At 40.0% G+C, this 19896-nt stretch overlaps 1 protein-coding gene across 6 annotated transcripts; it reads left to right on the top strand.

Moving 5' to 3' along the window:
- The first annotated feature begins 1534 nt into the window (after window positions 1-1534).
- slc16a3a (solute carrier family 16 member 3a) lies at window positions 1535-19216 on the top strand. 6 transcript variants are annotated; one of them, XM_008415077.3, is made up of 8 exons: window positions 3811-3916; window positions 5093-5440; window positions 9333-9438; window positions 9651-9912; window positions 11949-12092; window positions 12770-13356; window positions 13469-13649; window positions 15085-19216. In XM_008415077.3, the coding sequence occupies exons 4-8, from the start codon at window positions 9690-9692 to the stop codon at window positions 15453-15455; spliced, it is 1506 nt and encodes a 501-aa protein (XP_008413299.1). In that variant the 5' UTR covers window positions 3811-3916; window positions 5093-5440; window positions 9333-9438; window positions 9651-9689; the 3' UTR covers window positions 15456-19216. The 6 variants fall into 6 exon arrangements, with proteins under 6 accessions (XP_008413300.1, XP_008413302.1, XP_017161852.1 ...); XM_008415078.3 differs by lacking the exons at window positions 3811-3916; window positions 5093-5440 and adding an exon at window positions 1535-1684; XM_008415080.3 differs by lacking the exons at window positions 3811-3916; window positions 5093-5440 and adding an exon at window positions 1706-1772.
- Window positions 19217-19896: the final 680 nt, after the last annotated feature.

Genomic DNA, 19896 nt, shown 5'->3' on the forward strand with positions numbered 1-19896 from the left:
CCGCTGAACCAACCCTGAAGCTCCAGCTCAAAGCTGGGTTTATTTCCTTCATGTTAAGACATCAGTCGCAGAAATGCAGGGAGCAGCAACAAGAAAACAACATGCAACAACAGCTGCAGAGGTACAAATGCCACAGTGGGATGGATTTCTAAGGAGTTGATGACGTTTTTGCACCTTTTGGGAGATGCCCGTCTTATTTCATATCAAAACCAAACAATTTGGTTGAAGGAAATAATTTCTGTCTAAATCCAGAGGTGGGTAGTAACTAGTTACATTTACTTAGATACGCTTGAGTAACATTCTTGAAAGCAACTTCTGGGACTTTTCACTTTTACTTGAGCTATACTATTATGAAGTATTGCTTCTCTTATTGAATTAAGTCTCTGGCTATTCCAGTCACTGTTTTAGAAAAGTATTTATTCTGCCTGAATCTTTAATTTTGTGATAATGTTATTTATTAAATCTTTAAAAAATTGACAAATCAAATGAAGTTTATTTGTGAAACACATTTCAGCAATAAGGCACTTTAAAGTTATTTACATCATAAAAACACAACACAGAATCCTAGTATGAAACAAGCAATAAACATTATATTTTATCAAATATCATATCATCAAAATCATAAATACACATCAAATATTTTGGCCAACATGGTTCAAAGCAACTCTAAACAGGTGAGATTTTAGTCTTGATTTAAAGGAACTTGGTGTTTTGGCTGTTTTGCAGCTTTCTGGAGGTTTGTTCCAGATTTGTGGTGCGTAGAAGCTGAATGCTACTTCTCCATGTTTGGTTCTGTTTCTGGATGCCGAGCAGAACCAGAACCAGAAGAGATCTGGAAGGTTGATACATCAGCAGATCTTTAATGTATTGTGGTGCTAAAATGTTCAGTGATTTTTAAATTAGCAACAGTATTCTAAAGTCTGTTCTTTCAGTGAAGGACTGTAGAACTGGGTGATGTTCTCCATCTTCCTGGTTTTAGTCAGACCACCAGCAGCAGCGTTCCTGGATCAGCTGCAGTTGGAGGATTGATTTGTTAGTCAGACCTGTGAAGATGCTGCTGCAGTAATTAAATGCGACTAAAGATAAACGCCAGGATGAATTTGTGTAAATGTCATTTATATAAGAGTCAGTCAGATGTTATATTTAATTTCTCAGTACTTTCTTCTTTTCTTCTTTTTACCAAATACTTTTGTACTCTTACTCGAGTCTCTCTCTCTTTTTTTTTCTTTGGACAGATACTTGTTATTTTGAATCAGAGTGCTGCTGTTACTCTAAATCTATCAGGGGTCTAAATAATTCGTTGCTAGCAGGTGGTGCTTTGTCTTCAGGGACATTTTGTCAACACAGCCTCTGACGGCTCAGATGTCTATCAGCTCTGGCTGTGTGGGCGCCGTCCGTCTGCAGCTAGAATCCCTCCGAACTGTCCGGGAACTCGGTGCATTCAATGTGATGCGCAGGCCACAGAAAACAAAGCCTATAAATAGCACGTATGAGTTGATGCGCTTCCTCTTGGTGGAGTCAGTTTGAGGGGTAGGGGGAGGGGGTGGGTGTGGAGAAGGGGGGCATTAGGACCCAGCAGCAGCTCGGTCTGCCCGGCTCTGACGCTCTGCGGGCAGACGTGCAGGTTGGAACGCCGCGCAGGTGCTGAGACTGGATGAGGGACGACTCCCGGCTGTATCATCCGGTAAGGCGCTCAGCAGACACACATCTTCCTGTTTCACATCAGCGGTAGTCCAATGACTGTCACAGCTGGACGAGATGCGACTATTACCGTAATTATCATGTGGCATTTTTAATTCCGAAATTCATCATGTCGCGGGGATGCGTGACTTTTTCCTCGGTCTTTTAGAGGCGATCTAATTCTGCAGGAAATGATTGCAGCAGCTTCCAGGATGAAGGTGTAAGCCTGCTGCGGCGAGAGGAGCGAAGGTAGATCAGAACGCTCTGAAGTTAGGAGGTGTTGGTTTCATCTGGGAAGCTTTTATTTTGAAAATGTCAAGATTCTGTCCTCACCGTTATCATTTCTGTTAAAGTTAGGGATGTAAATATGCAGAGAGGTAAAATATTAGTAGAGCTAATATGTCGATGTACCGGGGATGAATCGATAGGAGTTAAATTGCAAAACGGTTTTATCTTCAAAGGTTTATCTGGCTCGAATTGATGAAGGATTCTGTTTGAGTTAAGATCAAATTCTATTTCGTTTTTTACTTTTAGCATCATCAGCTCACAACTAAGTTCTTTTCATTCAATACTCTCCATCCATCCATCCATCCATCCATCCATCCATCCATCCATCCATCCATCCATCCATCCATCCATCCATCAAATGTTAATATTGAGTAAATTTGATCTGTGATTACAAAATGCCATTTTCAAATGCTAATTCTATTTATTAGTGAAAACATAAATGAACCTGACCAGTGGATTCATCAGGTGTCTTGTTGTTGTGGCTGTTGGCCCTTCTGGTATTGTGTGGCTCATTATTCCGCTGCATGAGCAAAGTGAACTGAAGGTCACAAACTGACGTCTGGACATGGTGAGAAATAAGGAAACCACAGGCCTCCAATGTGAAGAGAGTTTTAGCAAGACTGATGTGCTACATCAGGCCCCAGTGTAGGGTGTGGTTCCAAAATTCTGTAAAAAAAACAACAAAAAAACAAACTTTTTTCTTGGAAATACATTTGTGCAACAGCCACATTAAAAAATATTAATAAATAATGACCTTTTGGAAGAATCTGTGTTTTTGAGACATGGGTCAGAGTCTTTCTAGCTTGTTACGTCAGATTCCCATCAGAAACGTGTTACCCGGAGACACTGGCTGCTGGATGTTTGGCTTCACCAATCAGGCATTTCTACTGCGCAGCTCATTTCATCTGTTTCCTCAGGTTGTAAATCAGGTGATGGGGCCTCCGGCAACAAGATCACAGTCAAAACAGTGTCTTTATAGTCTTTATTTGTAGAGGCTTGAAGATTAAAAAGAATCCTTTGGGAATTAAAGAACAACTATTCAATACGTAGTAGCGTTAGGATTCTGTAAGGCTAGGTGGCTGTGTTGCAGCGCTGCAGAGCTTGAGGGAGCATATAAATAACAGGTGGGGTGAGGGGGATGTGAAGGATGAAGTTGCCCATTACAAAGCGTAATAGGATGAGGCAGAACTGTAAATTTTACTTGTTGATCTTCTGGTGCTGCTTGTTTGTGGAGGTCAAGAGAGGACGTCTTAGAGATGAGTCTTCAAATGAAATGCTTTCTGCATATTTTAGTCTTTTCCTCCATAAGCATAAGTGTTATGTTAATTATTCAAGAGTAATTGGAAATATTTTCTTTGCTGTTGTGTAATATTTGTTACTAGTAAGGCTTTCAGCTTTTAAAGACTGGAAAACAGCAGTAAAAGACAATTAGTGGCTTTAAGGTCAAGTGTCAAACCTAGACAGTTACAAACCCATTCTTTCATCGTTTCACCCCATAGACGGTGAATGCTGTATACTGATGTAGTAAGGATGGGAACACTACATTTCATTCATTACATTACTGACTCCATGTAAAGGTTGGGGTAGCAACAGGAGGGGCATGGTAACCCAGGGCTCCCTGGTTTACAGCAGCATTACCCTCTTAATGTAAAGGGAAAAACAATGACCTCCCTCCAATCCTACCTACCTACCTACCTACCTACCTACCTACCCCTCCCTTTTTATTTGTTCAATTATGTTATAGTTAAGTTCTATTCAAAGTTATGAGATACTTTCATTTAACGTTCTATGAAGCCTACTTGGAGGACTTCCGGGTTGAGCTGTATGATTTTATTTTTTGAGCTTACACTTCCTGTCTAACGCTGTTGCATAGCAGTCAGCTTGTTTATCCCAGCAGTTATTTTCCCCCCTTTGTTTTATATTGGCAGCCACTCTGAAGAGTCAGAAGGTTTGTTGATTGTAAAAAGTATTACTATACACGTGTATTTTGTTCTGTTAATATATTGTTTTTTTGTGATAAACTTAAAATAGCACTTGAATAAGAATATAAAATAATCAATTGCACACATATTACATGTTTTAGCTCTAAAGCGTCTGCAGCTAACGCGCTAACGGTTGATGTCTTAGAAGCTAACGGTTAAGATCACATTGAGTTACAAAAATGGATGGCTTTATCAATGAGCTACAAACAGAAACCAATTAAATTAGAACTTTAATGCATCAAAGAGGTACAAGAATTAAAGAACAACACCGAGTGCAAAGAGAAAATGTTGTCTGAACTTAAAATGTGTTCTCCATCTATATGATCGTTGCCCCGGTGCTCTGAGCGCCCTCCTGTGTTAGCAGAGAAAGTTATAGTCTACCATAAAGAAAAATAATTAAAACGAAGAAAAGGGCTAATTGTCCTTTTGTCCTAACAATGGAAAGGGCTAATCAGACTCAGAGCATCAAGAGAAAGCTTCAAGTCTGATTTGTCAGAGCAAGAGTTATGTGCAGTGGCAGACAATATTGAAAATGGATTAACAACAATGAAATTGTACAGTGAAACAAGGGAGCATAGTACTCCATCTCCTGACCTAAGATGCAGAAAACTTTATGAAAATACTATGTGAACGTATAACAGCAACAGAAGATTTTGATGTAGATGGAAAAAAGCAGCGTCTTTATCAGCTATTTTCACATGAGTTTGCTTGCGCTGTATGGTACTGCCTCTGTCAAGTGTTAGTATGCAGTCTGACATTTCAAGTATTGTAGCCAAAAGGACTGATGCATCTGTAGAGTTAGCTGCAAAGGAATCAGTTTTTGAGTTTATCCAGAAGGAGATCAAACACAAGGAAAAAATGAGAGAAATGAAGGAGCAACACAGAAGGGAATTAATGTACAAAAATCAGAATGTCAGCGTTAAGGGGCAGAAAAGGAAATGCAAGAAGCTCGTGCAAAATTCAAGATACATGGTGAAAAAATGTACATAAATATGGACAATCCGGAGATTCAACAGAATAACATGCTGTTGACCGCCTTGCTGTTTATGAATAAACACCCCCTAGTAGCTTACTCCTTACATTGATACCCCAAAGAAATGTCTAATACCACCAATCCTAATGAAAATTATTCAAACTTTCAGGTCTAATGGAATGGCTGGCCTTTTTCACCTCACTTGTGAACTGCAAAGGCATATCATCTGGTGATGAGCTTCACCTGCTGAAAATGTATGTCACAGGCCCGGGCAAATATTTTGCCCTTGGAAAAGAAGCACACATATGTTAAGGATAATAAAGCATCTTATGGATACTTTAAAGTGGGACATAACATCAAGGATTGTTGCCGTGGCCACTCATGTGACATTTGTAAAGGAAAGCATCCAACTTGTCTACATGATGACATTGCAAAGGAAAGGTTTCTTGGCCTTATCAACACAGTTTCAAACACTTCAGATGAAACCACAGCAGCTACAGCTCTCAACATTACGAAGGTGGGTCTGTCAAGTAACATTTCATTGATTGTTTTTGTATGGTATCTAAAAGTCAGAACTTATTTAAAGAGCACTATATACACAAAGAAATAGCACATTTGTCTGAAGGAGTAAACAACCAGCAACAAGCAGTCACTCCAAGCTAAAAGTGGTTATGACACAGACATTTTCATTAACTTTCCCTCTTCATGCAGTAAAGACTCCATATCAGTTCATTATGACAATATACCGTATTTTCCGCACTATAAGGCGCACCTAAAAACCTTCAATTTCCTCAAAAGCCGACAGTGCGCCTTATAATCCGGTGCGCCTTATATATGGACGAATATTGAGCCACAACAGGTCTAGCAACTACGGTAAGCAGCCGCCGACTTTATTTTTGCCCATAGAAGAAGCGCGCGGTGCATGCTGGGATAGTTGTCAGAACGCTGGTTTGTTAATAAAGTTTGATAATACGTTTAAAGCCAGGGGGGTGGAGGGGAGGGGAAAGAGAGACAGAGACTGCGGCGGCAGCGTGTCGGTTGGTCTGTGTTACCCAGAAAGCAGTTGGGCACAATATCGCAACACCAACACCATGAGTGAGACAATGACTGGGGCAGCCTATTATATAAAGTATTTGGGGGGGGAGGACTACTTCTTTACAAATGTGGATGTGTAATAATAGAGTACGGAACAAATTGGCAACCCAAACTGTAGCATCTATTCTATGCGCCTTCTAGTGCGGAAAATACGGTACCCACCAGTGACGCAGCAAAACAATGGACCTTACCACAAGGGCCGCGTTTCATTGGTTAATGCCCATTTCACGTCACAGCGCAGCTACCACGTGCTTGACCGTCTCACAAACAAGCTACAGTAATAAACACAAGCTAATGTACATTGTGGACTAGCAGACCGGCAGAAAGTTTTTGCGTCAGGACTCGAAAAAGAATGGTTCTCCACTGTCAGTGGGGTATCTGCACAGGCGATGTCAGGTATCCTGATCGTATTTGTGGAACTAAAATTCAGATTTCCAAAATCTGAAACGGAATGCCTTGCTTGGATCAAAGCTTGTCACAAGCTTGTGCACGACCCGCATTTGCAACTCAACTGTCATAGGATCGATAAGGACAAAGGAGTGTCTGCTGGTGTAAGTATTATTGCTTTGCTTTCTTTGTGTTTAGTGAATGACAAAAAGAAAGTCAATAATAAACACATCCATTATGAAAACCTTTTAGCCAAGTACAGCATAATGGCAGTACCGATACAACTTCTACACCTTGAAGCCTGTCTGTTACAGCCTTACGTTAGCTGAACAGATCAATATGCAATGTGTACCGTATCTGACATACATTAAAGATTTTATTTAACCTGAAAAGGCTTTTTACTAAACTGTAATTGTGTTAGCCACGCTAGCTCAGAGTACCGTGTATCAGGCACATTCGAACATTTGCCAACAGAAATCACTGGTTTCAAAAGTAACCCTCAAAACCATGAATGCCCGACTTACCCAGCCTTGCAAGAACAATAGGCATCAGTGATCTTGTCCACAGCTATATTTATGCTGAGGGTGTGAGGATCTGCTGTTTTCCTCATAGACCGGTAGCATTTCGCTGTGACGAGCACAATGTTGGAGGCATCACGGCTCAAACACCTTGATGTCATCCAAAAAAGATGACATGAACTTGTTGGTTCCCCTGTCCATTGTCGTGGCTGATATTTTTTGAAAATCTGACAGAAATGCTAAACTAATCAACTCAGAAATACTCTGCAGAGAGTCAGTCGAAATGAAAGACGCCATGTTTACACATAAAAACTAAGCTCCGCGAGGCTTTGTTTGTGAGACATGCAGCCACTTGGGACTTTCGAGGGGCGTTTCTGGGCGGAGCTTGGTAAGGTCCATGGCTCCATTTGATAGAAATCACTGATGAGATGCCACTTCTCCTCAGCTGCAATGTAGGACTCCTTATCAGATTCAATTCAGAGCTTTAGCTCCAAAAGTTGTACTAGGAGAAGACTATGAGCCATATGGAATATACCCAGGCCTATGGTGGAATATTGCTGGAGGCTCCACACCATCACTTAAATCTAACAGAGTCAAGTTTGTCAGAGTCACAATAAAGGAATTATCCTCTGTGACTTCATTGAATGTCATTAATGTGCTAAAGTCAGAATTTAAGGACAAAAGGAAATGATAAAATGGTCTCATCTTTTTGGATATCCTCAAGGAAAGAATAAGGAAAAATGAACAAGAACACTTTGAGATGCCTCTACTATTCAAACAGGCCACACATACCTGAGAACAGAAAGGCTGCTGAAATTAGACTTGAAGACTTAAAAAGAAAGTTCAACAAAGATGAAAATTGAAAGAGACTACGTAACTTACATGAAGGACATTAACCAAAGTACAAAATGAAAGAAAACAATGAAAACAATGTTATATTCCTCACCATGGGATTTTTCACCCCAAAAAGCCCACTAAACTACGTATTGTGTTCAATTGCTCTGCATAATACAAAGACACAAGCCTGAATGATCAGCTTCTCCAAGGGTAAGACCTAAGCAACAACTTAACAGGCATCTTATATAAAATATTGAAAATGGCTTTTAGATTTGACAACATTCTAGAGGTACAACCACCAACACTCTGGCATCTTATCCACTGTTCACTGTGGGATGTCACGGCAACAGGTGACATCCCACAGTCATTGATGACTGATGGGTGGGTTTTCTTTGGTACTGGAACAAGGCAAGATGTACTAGAACCTTCTCTTGGGTCAAGGTTCTGCAGAGTCCCATAGAGCTGCTCTGCACAACCCTTCAGGACTGTGAAGCGGACACCATTTGGACCTGGAACACTTCTTCGGTTCAGTATTTCCAGCAGCCTCTTCACAAAATTTTTAGAGACAAACAGATTGGCAAGAGACAGAATGGGAGCATTAGCATCTCCTTATTTGATTGGAGAAACTTGTAAAAGCAGAAGAGTCAATGACCGAGGTGGAAGATGAAACTTCTAAGGTGTGACTGGCAAGCTGTGGGTCAAAGTAGGGTGGGAGGTCTGTTTGGCTGGGTACAGGAGTGGAGAATGATGAGCTCTCTTGCTCTGTCTAATCCTTTTTTTGCTTGAAGCTTGTGATCTTCTTCATCTCTGAGAACACATCTATGACATCGTTTCTTTGTAGTTTTGTCTCGAGCTTCTTCCTGTACTTCTCCTTGCTTTCTATAATCTGGACTTTGAGCTGCTTCTGTATGCTTGTCTATAATTTCATGTAGTGCTCTCTGAAGGCTCTTTTATTAGGTTCAATAGTTCCTTCAGACCACTGGTTTGTTATTAGGGAGACATCTCATTGTTCTGGTGGGGATGGTGTTGTCCAGTCACAAGTTTATATAGTCAGTCAAACACTGTTGTGGCATTGATATCCTCTCCATGTGGCTGGCAAAGAGTAATCTGGTATGTAGCCTGTTGGGCACGATGGTGGCTATTTGTGGTACAAGTTTGTCCCTCAGTCTGGGTGTTGTTGGTTTGATTCCTGCTCTGTTGTTGTGTTCTTGGGCAAGACACATCGCCCACCCTGCCTGCTGGTGGTGGTCACAGGGCCCAGTGGTGCTGGTACATGGCAGCCTCACCTCATGGCAATCTGCCCTGGAGTCCAGCTACAATCCAGTGGTTTCCTACTGTGTGGCTGAATGTAGTGTGAAGCACTTTTTGTTCCTCTGGACTTGATTAAATGCTATATAAGATTTAAAATGACAAGTTTTTTCTTTATAATTTTTAATGTCTGTATTTACTAAACAGACAATGTACTAGTGTTTAATGGGTGGAAAATAATGTCTGAAATTCTAGATTTCTTTCTTTCTTTATTTTTTATTAAATACTGAGAAAATTACATGATCTGTCTGATTTTTATTGTAGATTTTTCTGGCCGCGGATCGGGTCTACATTTCTTCATTCCATGATTGCTGGATATGCATCACGTGCAATTGTGAAGATTTGTGAGGAAAATCCTTCGTTAAAAACTGTGAGTCACTGTTGCAGGACTGTTCTTTATATTTACTCAATACAGTATAATTAAGAACTGATTTATTTACGCCAGGATGAAAAAGCAATATTAGGAGTTATGTGGATCCACACTAAGGAAAGAAATTCAATCTGAGAGTGTGCAACCTGCTGCCGATCTGAATTTAAAATGTAGATGGAATTTCATTACCTAATATTTTATGTTTGTTCCAGCATCTCTCTGCCTCCATTAAGGAACAGCCATAAAGCACCATGGGAGGTGCTGTTGTGGATGATGAAGCACCAAGTGTGAAGGCCCCAGATGGAGGATGGGGCTGGGCAGTGTTGGCTGGATGTTTTGTCATCACAGGCTTCTCCTATGCATTCCCTAAAGCAGTCAGTGTGTTTTTCAAAGAGCTGATCCGGGAGTTTGGAATTGGATACAGCGACACCGCCTGGATCTCTTCCATCCTGCTGGCGATGCTTTATGGCACAGGTAGGCTGCTGTTTGTTTGCATAATACACAGATGGAAGGCAATATTGGTGTACTAATTCAATTTACATGATACTACATTAAACAAAATAATATCTAGTTTTACTTAACTCTTTTTTCTCCTCTGATCTCTGGAACCCTTTCCTTTACAACCTCTCATTTATTTCATATATAAGAAGCATATTTCCTATATGCTTCTGTCTGACTGGTAGACAGGAGAATTGGGAGAATTGGAATTCTCCCAATTCTCCGCTTGGGAGAATTAACAAACTCCCAAGCGGAGTTTGTTCATTTCTTCATTCCAACTGTCATCAGTTAGAATTAGTTGTATGCAAACCCAGTCAGTGGAAGGTGGGACTTGCCTTACTCCAATCACATCCAGCTTATCTCATGTTGATTTTTCAAATGACAGTTTGTTTTAATCAGACAGATAAATCAGCTCATCAGAATGGTTAATGTCAGATGATGACATTTATGTACTAAGGCCAGGTTATTAATGAAATTCAGGCCTGCAGAGGCAAAAATGTTTTTATTATTATTTGAGGTTCCTTAGATCATTATTCCATTCTTCTATGTTCAGTTCTTTTATGCATGGTGTCCCTTTGTCTGACCCTTGTCCATCTTCCTTAGCCTTCTTTTCCCAGCTGTTTCACATCTCCTAATTTTCTCTGCCTGCTCTCTTCCCCCAGCTGCATCTACTTACCTCTGATTAGTCCCACCAGCCCCTATCCTCTCGTCTCTGAATATATTATAGCTTTCTGGTCCGTATTGTTCTCTGCTGGTTCCTTCGTTGTGTCCCGTTGTTGTTGCTGTTATGCTAGCTGCTATGAGCTTTGTAAGTTTTCTTATTTTCTTTAAGAATGCACTCAGTGTTCATCCTGAGCTCCTGTCTGCATTTTGGTCCATTTTCAACTCAAAACTGTAATATTTGATCATAGTTAAACATTTGTCATTAAATCTGCATGCTGACAGCAGAGAGCAGGCACCAGGGGGTTGATGAGAGCAGAGTGTAGTTTGGGGAGATGCAGCGTTCCTTCCAGTAGCAGAGGTATGCTGCTGTATGACATTGAAACTGGATGGGGAACACCAGTAACTGTAATAACTGATGTTTTGCTCATGTGCACACAATACGCTTTTCAGACCCTACACATCATCACTATCAGTTTTTGTTCACAGCTGTTAGACCTGCTGGTCTGGTAAAGTGCTTTAGAGTGACATTTCTTGTGAAATTCTATGTGTAAATCTTAGTGAAATTTGGTGAGTTGTTGAAGTTTATCTGTTTTTATCTAAAATGTCTGTCCTGTAACAGTCGTGGTAAACTGTGTTTCAGTAATTTGAAGAATTTTACATGAAGTGTAAATTCTGGAGATCATTCAGAAACCCAGCTCAGTGTTACACACCACACAGTGGTTCTCATATTTTTGGGAACCACTATCCATGCAACTTTGATTCATACATACTGGCTGTCTTGTAGCAGATAGCCAAACTGCTTGTGTTGTTACCCTGGCAACAATTGACCATAAATCTAGGGTTAGAGCCGAGCTTCTGAATGTACCACTGACATTTCAAGCTAATGCTGCACATGTGATGGTGGGAAAGAAAGCCTAATAAATTGACAGCAAACTAACCTACTTACAGCTATTTCAGTTGTGTGCAAAGGTGTCATGGTCAGACATCTAGATGAAATACATATATTTCCTTGTCATTCATAGAAGTTTGAAATAAAATGTTCAGAAACCCTACATCTCTGTCTCTAAAGCTGGTGGAATTTGGTGAATTGTTCAACATGGATCAAATGGAGATGGATCACATCTCTATTATTCTTAGTTAAGTCCAAAGTTTTTTTTTCTCCAAATTGAATAAAAGACTAACATAGCTATAAAGTACTTTTTACTATGACAATTTATTTTTTTTGCAAGATTAATGCAACGTTATTTAAATTGAGTGAAATATTTAAAACAAAATACTGAATGGTACCTAAATGCAGCAGCTGATAGCATTAGAGTGTCCAGAGAGTGTCTGTGCTCTGGTCTGTGCAGGTCCTCTGTGCAGCGTGATGGTCAACCGCTTTGGCTGCCGCCCTGTGATGATGGTGGGAGGCCTCTTCGCCTCTCTGGGAATGATCTTGGCCTCCTTCTCCACCAGCATCATCCACATCTACCTCTCTACTGGAGTCATCACAGGTTTCACTGTTTAGGTTTTTTTTCTTATTCACATTTTCAGTGAAGTTGAAAATCCATCCTTGGCGTTTATCTTGAATTGTCTTTCAAATGACTAATTGACAGTTACTGAATGTAATTTTATTAAGACTTTTAAATTAAATCTCACTAAATTTGCACTAAAGCACAAAACCTTTGAATCCTTTATTTTTCTTTATGCAACTGACTGTCTAGATCAGTGTTTTTCAACCTTTATCCTCACTGCCCCCCTGCTCTGCTCTGCATGTTTTAGATTTGCTTATATTCCAGAACAGCTGATTAAAATAATTGCATGACCATCAAGTACTGCAGAAGCTTGTTATCACCCAGAGATACAATTCAGGTGTGTGGCAGAAGGGAAATACCTAAAACATGCAGGTCAGGGGGGTGGTGAGGACCAGAGTTGAGAAACACTGGACTAGATATAGGCCAGTAACGCATATGAGCAAAGGAATGAGATGGATTCTACAAAGTCTTGTTTTAATAGAAATATATAATTTTCTAGTGTTTCATCTTAAAGCTGGAAACAACTTTTTTCAGATTACCTGTCTCATGACAGATTTAACAAATATGTAAAAAGCAGACTTTGGAAAAGGTGTATAATGCAGCTTTAAATTTCAGCCTTTTTACATAAACATTTCTTGTCCTTGTCTTTGCTGAAGGTCTGGGATTGGCTCTGAACTTCCAGCCATCTCTCATCATGCTCAATCGGTACTTCAACCTGAAGCGTCCTCTGGCCAATGGGCTTTCTGCTGCTGGGAGCCCCGTGTTCCTCTGCGGCCTCTCGCCTCTGGGTCAGTTTCTTCAGAACTATTACGGATGGAGGGGAGGCTTCCTCATTCTTGGTGGGCTTCTGCTGAACTGCTGTGTGTGTGGAGCCCTCATGAAACCCTTACAGAATCCCAAGCCTGTGGAACAGCAACACGACCTGGGGGACAAGAAGAAGAAAAAGAAGCTGCTGGACTTCTCTGTATTCAAAGACAGGGGGTTTGTCATCTACACAGTAGCAGCATCCATCATGGTGCTGGGCTTGTTTGTGCCACCTGTGTTTGTTGTGAGTTACGCCAAGGAGCTGGGGAACGAGGACACCAAGTCAGCGCTGCTGCTCACCATCCTGGGTTTCATCGATATTTTTGCTCGACCAACCTGCGGTGTGATTGCCGGACTGAAATGGGTGCGGCCTCGGTGTGTCTACTTGTTCAGCTTTGCAATGCTCTTTAATGGAACTGCCGACTTGGTTGGCTCACAGGTGGGTGAAGACTTGTTGGTCATGAACTACTAATGAACAGTTTCTGCTCACTGATGTAGAGAATTTAGGATCTGTAAGCTGATCTTTTTTTTTTTTTTTACATTTCTTCCAGTCCAACGACTATGTGTCTCTGGTAATTTTCTGCATCTTCTTTGGGGTCTCCTACGGCATGGTGGGCGCGCTGCAGTTTGAGGTGCTGATGGCAATAGTTGGCACTGAAAAATTCTCCAGTGCAATTGGCCTTGTCCTCCTGGCGGAAGCTATTGCTGTGCTGGTGGGACCACCAAGTGCGGGTCAGTCAGTTATTTCTAATATTTGTCCAAGCAAACAAAGTTTATTTATTTATTTATTTTTTTTACAACAGAGTTTCCTCTAAACAACTTGCTAAGCCTGGTTGCTGGGGGGATGGGGTAGTCATGCAGCAGTCGTCTTTGAGTTAAAGTTGAACAAATCTTTAAGGACGTGAGAAATTTTGAAATCTTTATTTGAAATATAATGATCATAACATGTCAAGATAACCATCCCATTAGCCCCACGCTGGAAATTTTAGCTTAACAGTAACAATACATAAAGTTACATTTGAAATGAATCAAACAAAGAACCAACAGTAAAATCAAACTTCAATGAAATCAGTGAGGTTGTATTTTTATGTGTTGTCTCATGCGAGCTTTGCTTTATTTCTATTTATTTCTGTATTTAATCATAAGAAATCATAGTCGGGCAGAGAGAGTGTTGTAGTTGAGACTATTCCTCATTTCAATGCATGAAATTTTACAGAATGAAGTCTGAACACATTGAGTAATTGAATGAGACCCAAAACAAAATACTTATATTATTGTTTTACTTGTAAGAATGAACAACTGTAACTTTGGTTTCAAATAATTAGTCATGAATGATTCCTGTTTTCTTTTCATTAGAACACCTATAATAACTCAAATTATGATTATGATAAGTTATGGTTATCATATTATAAATGAATGCTAAATCAGAAGCTAAAGAGGTTATAGATGTGATTTTGATGATGAACTTAAGATTACATAAAATGTGTAACTGCAATCAAAGATCACTGATGTTGTGTTGGAGGTAATCTGTGAAACTTTAGGGAAAGGAGGAACTAAAGGGAGAACGGAGATGACCAACACCTCAGAGTTTGCCGAGTTTGCTGATTTGGAAACAGATTGCAGAGCAACTCAAACTGTTGAAAGAAAAATATTGTGCAGGTAAAGGGTGAAGGGTGACCTGTGAGCAACCCTGGGTCATGGTGTAGTAAAGTGGCTTTGAAGAGAAGGGGTAGTTTAAGATGTTCAAACTGCTTTTCATTCAACTTATGTTTGTTAACATGTGACATGGGGCGACTGTCGCTGTGTGGGTAGAGTAGTCGTCTTGCGATCGGAAGGTTGTAGGTTCGATTCCAGCTTCCTCATGTCAATGTGCCCTAGGCAAGGTACTTAACCCCAAATTACCTACCAATCTGCGTTTCGGTTTATGAATGTGGAATGTGTGAGCATTTGTGAAGGTGAATGGGTGAATGTGACTCTAGTGTAAAGCGCTTTGAGTGATCAAAATGATTGGATAAAGCGCTATTTAAGTTCAGTCCATTTACCATCATTTTGAACTGTAAATGAACAAAATAAAACTTTGTATTTTTTTTGGTAAACCCAAGAAATGTGGAGTGCACCTCCACATTTCTTCTTGTCATTGTTTTTCTTGTCTTTCTTTTTGTCACAGGGCGACTTCTGGACGCTACCAAGAGTTACATGTACATCTTCCTGCTGGCAGGAAGTGAGGTATTGCTCTCAGGAGTGGTTCTGGCTACTTGCAACTTCTTATTTATCAAGAGGAAACCCCGTGAACCGGCAGTCTATCTGAGTGAGACGGTCACACTGGCAGATGATAAGACCAACCAGCATACAAGCAGGGCAGAGGGGCAGCAAACGACAGAGAAGAAGATGCAGAAGAAGGTGATCGATGAGAACAAGAATAACGACAACGATGTCCGACCAAAGAGTGTAGCAGTGGACTCACAGGAGGTGGAGAGGTTCTTAAAGGAGCCGCAGACTAATGGTGACAAGGCTGCTTGTCCTGAAACCTGTCTTTAGGTAGAGACGGAGGGTGCAGGTGAAACGTAGTAGTTAGCAGCATACCCAACCCTAAGCTTTGGCCATAATTCAATGTTTGAGTGAGCAATGTGTTTATGTCTGTCACTGAAGTAGCTGTGACTCTGCTACCATCCAAATGATTGTTGGCAAGGATAGCTGTGTTGGCTTCGTCTTTCAACTCAATGTTTTAAAGTTTGCCGAATGGGAAAACTGAGCCGCAGTGTTGCCGTGTGTATATAGTTTATAACAAATGTTTATTTTTTATGGATGTCGCCACCAGCAAATGAAATTAAGGGATAATTTTGTCAAAATTCTGCATTCTATGCTTTAGCAAATGACATAACAAATGATTAGTACAGATGAATGTAAACTCCCCTAAAAAGAAAAGCTGTAAAGTTGCAATATGTAGCTTTTAACAAATATGTAAAAAAAAGCAAACATATTTTATAAAACTGTTATGTGGTGACAGTATGGGATGAGACAGATAATGTGCGAAAAATGTCAAGCTCCTCTGTCTTCCCCCTATGAACAGGCTTTGTCAGAAATGACCAATCAGAGTCAGGAGGAGGGTCTGAGTGCTGTCAATCACAGCTGGTTCCCCACAACGTAGCCTGCCCTGAAAGCTAAGGCTAGTTAGCATGGCCACTAGCAGATAAACGTTTTTCCAAGATCGGTAAGTTGTTTCTCCACTATTAGCACATTTAGCAGTGCATTCATAAGGTTGATTGACAGCACTAAGCCCCTCCTCTGGCTCTGATTGGTGGATTGCATTGAGTGCATTTCTTCAGATGACAAGAGTAGCTCAGGGGGTGGGGGAGATTAATCTTTTCACAGATTATCTGTCTCATATTAAGCTGCTTCAACATATTGACACTTAACAAATATGTAAAAAACATATTTCTGTCAGGTACATACTGCAGCTTTAAGCAGCAATATGGAGCAGTTTAATTTGGATGGAATTTGATACAATTACAGAACAGTGGGGGTGTAAATGATCTGATTTTCAACCATTCAGACCAGGCACTAGAGGCCATGACTGATGTCATCAGAGAGTAAGGTCACCAGACACGGATTGGATTGGATTCAATCGTCCATTTTCGCCATGTTTCAGGCTGGGTGACTGTATCAAGCTACTGCCTAACGTATGGGGCCAACTACACACATTGTTGAAACCAGAGTGTGTGTGAAAGGCTAGGCTAACAATGAGGTTAGCCTAGCATTCCAGGTAGTCAGAATCTAGAATACCTGACCTCTTTCAATCCAAGCATGAGACCCCCATCATGCTCCTGGTGATGTTGTTTAGTCCGACTACATGGCACCCTGTCTGTCTGTCTGACTGTCAGACATTCTGGCAGCTTCCTGCCGCACTGTCATTCCAGTCAGGCTGCCTCTGTCCTCTGGTGAGCCTCTAGAACTGCCAGCTCCTTGCATTTTAAATCAAGTACATCCTCTGTGCTGCTCTGCACCAGATGACTTTCTAATTAGACTATTGGTTTGTGGTCCTTTACATGGTGCTTAACTTTTTTTCAATAATTAGTCTTTGATGAAGTGGAAGGGAATTCATTTTCAATAAAAGGAGGAATAGAATGAAAGGCTAACAAATTATCCTACCTAAGTTTAGAGTCAGATCATAGAAGAACAAATGTAATATTTAAAAAGAAAGACCTACGCTAAATATAATGTCTTGCTCTGCTCCACAGTTTGAACAGCGTGTTGCAGAGATCATCAATTCTGAACATCAGCAGGAATTATCATTTGTCTTTTTTGGACACATGTCAAAACAACCTAATGCTCGACATTTAGTAAAAACTAAAATAATTCTATTCAGTGCCATGAAAAAGTATTTACCTCCTTATAGATTTTGCTATTTTTCTCTTTTAGTTCAACTCCAATCTTTTTCGTTGGCAACCATTTTTTTAGTATCGGAGATGACCTGAGTAAAAACAAACTGGAGTTTTAAAATTAAGGTTTTATTTATTGCTGCATGAATCCTATCCAGACCAGCCTGACCATGTGAGACCTTAACTGGTTATCTAGTTCTTGGCAGCAGTCACTGCCATCCATACACAAAAATTGCTCATCCCAAAACTTTTTTTTTTGTTGCTTTTTTTTTTGCAAGCTGGAGTGCTTCTGTGTGACATCATATTCTTGATGTCACAATATGATTGCCAGAAGTTCTTATTGTTTTTTCTTATTTTACTAATTATAGAAAGTTGTTCAGATCTTAAATAAGCAAACCAGATCAGATTGTACCACCGCCATGTCTGGCTGTCAGTATGTTGTTTCTCTGAGCCCAAATGTATCAGGAAAACATCCACTGAAATGTTCCACCTTGTCTCAGTCCACAGACATTTTGGAGATCATCACTCACCAGTGTTTTCCTTGGAACTCTACCATGGAGGCCATTTTGTCTTGTCTGTATTGTTGAACCCTGACCTCTGACCTTAACAGAGGCTGTGAGGTCTGTTCTGGTTGGCTGGCCTCTACTGGGAAGGTTCTCCCGTGCTCCTTGTTTACTCTCGTTGTGTTTTACTGGGGTCTGAATGAGTTAACAAGGGAGCCAATTACTGTTTTAACTAGAATCAAGTTGGTTTGGATAACTTCATTTTTACTAGAAATGAGATAATCTTTTCTTAAGTGTGTTTTGATTTTGCTGAGGTTATTTCTGACCGAGTGGCTACAACGTGGCTCACTGGCATCATTGTGTGAGTGTGTGTGTGTGACTGAATGACTGCAAGTACAGGCCATTTACTGATTTTACCATTTCAGTCTTTTTGATTACCTGAAAAACACGAGAGACCAAAACGAAAACATTTTTTTTTTAAATCTGTAAATGGGAAAATACATTTTCATGTTATAAAAATAGATTTATAACAGAAATAAAACTGAGTGCCTCACGTAATAAAAAACAATACAACGTAAAAACTAATGACATACTTTATATGTATTTTTTTAGTTTTTATTTTTTCAAGAAATTTGTGATGAGAGGTGCAGAATCCTGCCAGCCTTATCCTTTAAAAAATAAAGTGCTTCTTTCTGCTGTTCTGCATTCTGAAGTGTTGGAAATGCTTTGTGTATCTGTATAACCAGAAACTCATTCCTGTCAAATGGCTTAAAATCTTGTTTGTGACAAACTTCTAACAGATTGTAGTTTCTTCATTCTCTTCACTTTTGAATCACAAGGCAGAAAATATCTCCCCCCTCAGTTTGTGATACACAAAAACGGGTCAGGTACTAGTTATATATGATACTGAACATGGCTGCAGAATGTGACAGCTGGTTGGAAAGTGCTGCTTCAACTTTGGTCTCTGAGTTTGAGGTTGGGGGTAAATATTTTATGCTCAAATCTCTATTGTGATATTCAAAAGAGAGAGAAGCATTTCACTGTGAAACAGACGCTCCAGTCTGTTTCACACTCCACAGGTTATATCGTCCCTACAGACTTGTATGTGATTGTGGATCGCTGTTTTTGTGAGCTTATTTGTGTTGACATTATACTTCTTCTCTAAAGTACTGAGCTCACTTAGCTTCACAACCCCAGATGTCCAGCAGAGGTGATGCAATAGCTTGCTATGGAACAAAGTGTGTGCTGCAACATGGCTTACTGTTTGTGGAGTAAAGACGTATTTAATCAATATATTTTAACAAAGTAATTCTAATTTGCTATTAAAGTTTTTATGGACAATGTTACACATTACTGTTCCTTGTGTGTTTTTTATTGTCTACCGTTTGTGATTCAATAAAAATATTTTTTGCTGTTCTAGATCTCTGGTTGTCTGTCCATCCATCCATCTATTATCCAACATGCTTATCCTAGCAGGGTCACTGTGACACAATAAGAATATCTTGGTGGTTTGATTCTGACTCATCAGAACCACATCATCTACAAAAAGCAGATGGAAAATCCTGGGATTCCTGAACCAGAAACTCTCGGTCACAAACAAGGTCAGATGCTATTACTTCTTACTATTAAAATTATTAGTTGACATTTTTGTATCCAGTACAGAAATTGTAATCAGCAGAAGGGAACCCAAAAGATGTCCTTTTAAAAATATAATTTGGAGGATTTCTTTAACTGCAAACTCTAATCAGTTTGTTTTTTTGTAATCTGAGCACCATGAGGGAAAATCACACATCTGGGTGAGTAATGGATCTGTCAGTATCCATGGTGATGGCTTACTTTTCTTCTGATGAATAAGGACTGGAAAGACCCTGATGGTTTTATTTTGAATGTCAAACAGCAAAGTTCACCTGCAGACTGCCTTCCCAAACGGTAAATCAATTGTAACAAAAAATATATCTGTGCACTACTGTTTACGACGGCAATCATTTTCAGCTAACAGTTTTAGCTTATCAATGCAGTCTTCTGTCAGTTACAGCATGAGATGTTTCAAATACTCCTGGATGGTGAAGGTCGTAAGGGATTACATGGAAATAAAAC

The sequence above is a fragment of the Poecilia reticulata genome, chromosome 8 (genome assembly GCF_904066995.2).
Source record: "Poecilia reticulata chromosome 8, P_reticulata-male-v2, whole genome shotgun sequence".
NCBI lineage: Eukaryota > Metazoa > Chordata > Actinopteri > Cyprinodontiformes > Poeciliidae > Poecilia > Poecilia reticulata.